General features: G+C 40.0%; 1 protein-coding gene across 1 annotated transcript in view; it reads left to right on the top strand.

Moving 5' to 3' along the window:
* Window positions 1-244: 244 nt before the first annotated feature.
* The window catches only part of LOC122065411 (guanylate-binding protein 2-like), a 14,436-nt gene continuing 8,653 nt past the window's right edge, over window positions 245-6,027 (top strand). The window contains exon 1 of the mRNA XM_042629231.1: window positions 245-640. Coding sequence (XP_042485165.1) covers window positions 374-640 — 267 coding nt within the window. The 5' untranslated portion in view covers window positions 245-373. The remainder of the gene's footprint in view (window positions 641-6,027) is intronic.

The raw sequence follows: 6,027 nt of genomic DNA, 5'->3' as shown, positions 1-6,027 counted from the left end.
ATCAGCAATGAGTCTCCTGTAACTGTATGTGGATGGTCGGTCTAACCGATATGGAAATCCGGGTAAACCGACCCAAGTATTTCTGTGTTTTTCTTGCATTAACCCTTGCTTGTCTGTTAAGATTGCTTGAGATTGACCCCACATAATCGGTGGAAGCAGCCAATCAGGGTTTCATACAAGGATACTTTGTATAATTTGTCAAAAACAAAAGAAAAGCAATACTTTAGATTTTAGAACGCAGGAGGTAGGGCGTCCTTCATATAAAACGTTCCCAAAATCGGCTCACCTTCCCTCCTATTTTAAAATTTCTCTTTTCTTCCACGCCCGAAAGAATTCTTTTTCTCTTTCGCGCATTCTAGTACTGAGAGAGAAGATGATTCAGAAACTGTTCAGTAGAGGCTCTGGCTCTAGAGACGCCATGGATATTTCTCCACAATCCATCCCTTTCTCTCCTTCTCCCTCTTCTACTGTCGTTGCTACGGGCCCCGCGAGGCCCTTGCGTCTCGTGTACTGCGACGAGAAGGGAAAGTTTAGGATGGACCCTGAGGCCGTCGCCACACTTCAGCTTGTGAAAGGGCCTATAGGGGTTGTGTCCGTATGCGGTCGAGCTCGTCAAGGCAAGAGCTTTATATTAAACCAGGTGCGTCTCTGCCCCATCAGAGGAAAGAAAAAGGAACATTTCTTTTCTCTTTGCTTAGTTTTTTAGGGTTTGTATTTCCTTCTTGATTTAGAATTACTGATTGTGAGAAAAAGGGGGAAACTTTAGACTAATTTGTTGTGGGAATTTCACTCTGGGCTCTGCTTTGCTGATAGTTTCATGTTTAGATCGTTGTCTTAATGAGTAGGTCTTTCTAGATGGGTTTCCTGAGTAAATTAATCTGGAAGGGCTAGTTTAGTGAATGTCATTGGCGTTTTATACTTTTATACATTTCTTGATTCTTTTCGGCAAATTTTCCCAACCGTTTGATGGAGAGAAAATTAGGAAAAAAGGTTCCTGCTTCTGGATTTTTCTCCCATCTTCTGCGGTATCTCCTTTAGTCACTCCTCTGAAACTCGTCTTATATCTTGAACCTCGTAGAATTGATTTATTTATGATTGGTTCACTTACTGAAACAACAATTTGCCTGATTTTATGGGCAGTGTGATAATTTGGTCAAGATGATTTCATAGACACCACACATACACCACGCATATACTTTTTTCGTTCCTCCTCATAAATAAGAAAAAAAAAAAAAAGTTAACTTCTCTGGTACCCAATGTTGGATATTGGATGTAATTGTTATCTGTGCATTTACCGCAGAATTCACAGTAACATTTTGAACCTTTTAACATGCCTCCCTGAGAAACCTTAGGTGTTCCCAGACTTATCAAACTAGGATTTAATCATTTTTTTTTTTCCTTAGTCATATTCCTAAGTTGTAATTGGAAGGTGAGATTAATCAAAGGAGGAAACAAAATGGACAAAAAGGAGGAGATTGAACTCTGTACTTGGGAGCAGGCCTGTAAGGAGGATTTTCATCAAGTTTGGACATTCTATGGTCCCTCTTTGACAATGGAATAGTATTTGAATTACATAACATAGATGGATAGATGGAAGGGCTGGTTCCTTTGATTCCTTATGAGTTATGCTTGGAGTTTTTGCAGAGTGTGTGAGTGAGAGTGCATATGAGATATTCACAAGAGGATTTATGGTGTAAGTGAGCATGCATATGAGAACAAAAATGAAAAAAAGGGGATCATTCTTGATGTGAAAAAAAACAAAAGAAGATTAGAGCCGTCTTCTTTCCATTTCCCATTAATGACGCCAGATGATGGGTCACCGGTTCAAGCAGTTGGATTAAATGGATCAGAACGGATTTGACATCTAAGACATTAAAGTGTTAGGTTATACTATATTGATAAAAAAGAATCAAGCGTAGACTTTAATTTGGTAGACCATTGGTTCAAGTCTTGCTAGTGTCAATTATCAAACACTTTTTAACCATTTATGCAGGATAAATATAGAACTCCAGTAATTCTGAACTGTCTGGGTCGGATAGTTGACAAAGTTAATGAGTTTGTGCCAAAAGTCAAATGGGTTGATCCAATTGTTTAGCTGACCACTTAGAAGGTCAACCAGTTTGACCAATTGGACCAAACCCGATCTTAGAACATTGCTTATTCATACCTATGCTCCACATGTGCATGCATTTGGAAATAGTGTCTCCACATGTGCATGCATGTGGAACATTTAACAGTTTTTATGGGGCTTCCACAAAGAATCATTGTGATTTCCAGGTTGACACTGAGAGAGGGGGTAAATAGTGTCTCCAAATTTCTCCCAAAAATCTTACCCTAACTATACCCTCACTGTTTGGCATTGCCTACTGCTCATTTGGATTGGCTGGGGCCATCCCAAGTTTTCCAGTTTCACAATGCATTTGCTAATTTCACAATGCATAGTCGTATGCTTGTCCACCATGCAACTAGTAAGTTGCCAGGTCTATCGGATAAAGTACACAAACCATGTAGTCAAGCACAAAGGCATGTAACACCAATATTCACACTCCACAATTGCATCCACATAACACATGATATATGTGGTTCGACAAGTTTCTCACATTGATGGAGCAATACCCTACGCAGCAGGGTCTTGTATATTTCTTCTCAATACTCAACTTCATTTTGACTGCTACAACAGCCTAGGTGCTACGACGCTTGCTTCGACCTAAGCTGCAACTCATGAAAGGACTGCGACCCCAAATTCTGTCAGGCCCCCACGTGACATGTTACAATGTATAAAAATAAATGCAAGTCCCAATCCCTTACAATCAATGCTATAGGTTATGTTATAGGATTCAACCTAGGTCATATAGTAATTGTGGTGCAGGGTTGCTAGGGGAGGAAAGAATCCCTTAGATGAACTCAGAGTTGTGGGAAGAGAGGGAGTACAAAAAGAATTGGGGGGGAGAGAGAAGGAGAATCGCACACACACCAGCCACATAGGCTTTCACTCAACTTAACTATTCCATTCTTCAAACTGGTTAATACGTTGGTTACAAGCATATAAATAGGAAAATAAAAAGACTTCAACAAGGAAACAAATCCTAAAAGGAAATTAGTTTGAAAAGGAACAAGGAAACTGACTCAGTCCCTAAGTCCCATGTATCCTACTTACCAAAATAAAAAAAATAAAATAAAATATATTATTCCTAAATAAAATAAATTACTAAAATCCTACTAGACCAAAGACTCAAATATGGACCCGGTTCATCTTTGTCTGGAATACCCAAATGGGTTCAGACCGATCCATGGAAGCGCTCCTACATCAAATGGACTTGAAGAAGTACAAATCACCTTCTCCTCTGGTAAATCACACTCTAAGTGGCTTCATTTTGGTACCCAAACAGCCATTGGAATCTTCAATTGACCCCTTTTGGTGAGGAAACTTGAATCTTCAAGTGTCCAAGTACAATGGACCCCACTTTGTCTTCTATCTCTTCTTTCACATGCAAATAATCCCTTCTTTATCTTCGATACACCTCACCCACCATTCTTTTACCTTCAATGTAGCTTTAAAGAGTTTAAGGATGGTGGTTGGACCAACTTCATTGCACCTTGCACACCATTAAAGGCCTTCACTTGGATTTTCTTCAAAAATCGTGGGCTTAGGGGCACACACTCCTCTTTTTTAAGTCCTAGCTGTGTAGAGCTTGAAATTTGAGGAAGAGAACAATTTATTTATTTTGGTAAAGAGGAAGAGAACAATTGGAACCACCCTAAACAAATACTTAATGAGCAAGATATGCTCATTTCAATTTTGGTCAATAAGGAAGCTCCACTTGGAAGGGGTCGTTGCTTGGAGCAATGGCAAAGGGCTCTTTCTGCCTGCGCAGTGGTGCGGATTCGAGTCCTGGGAACCAGCCTCTCCGTAAAGGGGGTAAGGCTATCTACCTATATACCCTCCCAGAACCCTGCTTAAGTGTGGGAAGCCTTTGTGCACTGGCTAACGGCCTTTTTTAAGGAAGCTCCACTTGGAATCTATGGATGCAATACTGTGTCGCTAAGAAACATTAGATCTGGATTGGCATCATAGCCTTTGGATCTTGCTCACGTTAATTTGATATGATTTTGGCCATTAGATCGAAGTAGAAGTGTGACACAAATTGCGGAGTGCACAACTTAATCTGAGCCTTCGGGGGAGAATCCTCATGACAAAAAAAAAATGCCAATTAAAAGGTGAGAGGGACACTCTTCGCATTCTAATTAGCTCAGCTGACAAGATAGACTAAGGCCGTCTAATTTAAGAGAGTGATGAGTGGGATAAAGGCTTTGGTTCAGAACCTTAAACTTTCTCAATTCACACATGCTTTATAACGCTTGGGGATGTTCTTGTGTGACGACAAACAATTGCACCCATACGTAGGACCAATCAGGAAGGGTGCGAGGGCATTTAATTTGTCCGATGTCTTCAATAAAGGCACACTTTGAATTTTGGCTTGGGATTTGCATCTTGACAACGTGGCGAGTAGCGATGCACATGGGCCGGGTTGGGCTGAGTTTTTGAAAACCCTAACCCAACCCTGCATCCCCTTAATTGGGACCCTAACCCGCCCTCAGGGTGGGTTGGGTTGGGCCAGGTTCTTACATCTATGCTAGATGAGACCAACAAAACCTACTTTAATCCAATATATAATATGGTGGGCAATATATTTTATATATTATAATAATATATACAACAGAATTTAGAAGCCAAAAAAAAAAAAAAAAAAAAAAAAAAAAAAAAGCAACTTAGTGCACAAGGCTCCTGCTACTGCAATTTGCAGGGTTTGGGAGGGGCAAATATTATATACATTATAAATCATATTTTATAACTAGGGTTAAAGATAGGGTTGGGTTGGGTTGGGTTGGGTCGGGTCTAGGCCTCAACTAGGGACCGACCCAACCATGACCCAGGGTTAGTGTTTTTCAGCCCTAACCTACCCTTAGGGTTAGAAAGCTCAGCCAAGCCTCTGCACGGGCTTAGGGCTGGTTCGGGCTGTTAGGGCCAAATGTGCACCCCTCGTGGCGAGCCTCTGACTTTAGATCTGGCATATGCTAAATATTCTTCGTATTTGCTTCCATGCATACCCCTCTAGATTTTGGCCTTCATTAAATGCTGGCCTTCAGTCACTATCATGACTGTCCACTGATAGTGATGACCAGGTATGCAAAAGGCAGTCTTCAGCCTATCTTCTGGATGGACTTCAAGTTGCTAGAAACCAGCTTTGAGATCAAACTTTGAGAATACTCGAGCATTTGGTAGCTATGATAGAAGAACTGGTCTTGTTGGCACAGGGAACTTATCATCAGCTAAAAATAAAGATGTACCCTTGAAGACACAAACAACTTACCATGAGCATGTGTTCCGTGCATAGTTGTCAAGGCGACAAGGCTGTGGAGGGTTGCCTAAGTGCTTAGGTGGCAAGGAGTTTGCCTAGGCGACCAAGGCGCTCAAGTGCTATTTTTTATTTTCCCTCTTTTCTAACTTTATTTAGTATGCTACATATACCTTATATCATAAAAAATCAACATTAAGCCATTTTAATATCAACATTAAGCCACATCAAGTCATAAAAATCAACATTAAGTTACATTTAAGTAATTGAAAAGCAATATTTAGAGAAATGTTCTTGTTCTTTAATAAGTTTGATTGGTCAAATGATTTTGTTCTCACATGAAAATTTTTGTATTTGGGGTAGAGTATAAAATCAACTTTCCAACAAATCCAAGATTGCTTAGATTCTGAGTTGTATTGCAAAGTTATGTTCCGGTTGGACTTATTTTTATGTGCGCGAGTGCTGTTAAAAATACCTGATTGAAAGTAAAGTTGATGGACTTCAAAACAAAAGATTGTTTTACCGCACTTTGTGTTTTAGCAACGTTTTACCATGGTAAGATTTTTGTATTTTTTTCAGATTTGGGAAAAACCCCAACATTTGAAAGCTTAAAATCACCACTACAACCAAAAATTCGTTTTTGTTAATGAACCTTGGGGGGGGGGGGGGT

The sequence above is a fragment of the Macadamia integrifolia genome, unplaced genomic scaffold (genome assembly GCF_013358625.1).
Source record: "Macadamia integrifolia cultivar HAES 741 unplaced genomic scaffold, SCU_Mint_v3 scaffold1998, whole genome shotgun sequence".
Classification (NCBI taxonomy): Eukaryota; Viridiplantae; Streptophyta; class Magnoliopsida; order Proteales; family Proteaceae; genus Macadamia; species Macadamia integrifolia.
This window is presented reverse-complemented; position numbering and strand designations above follow the sequence as displayed.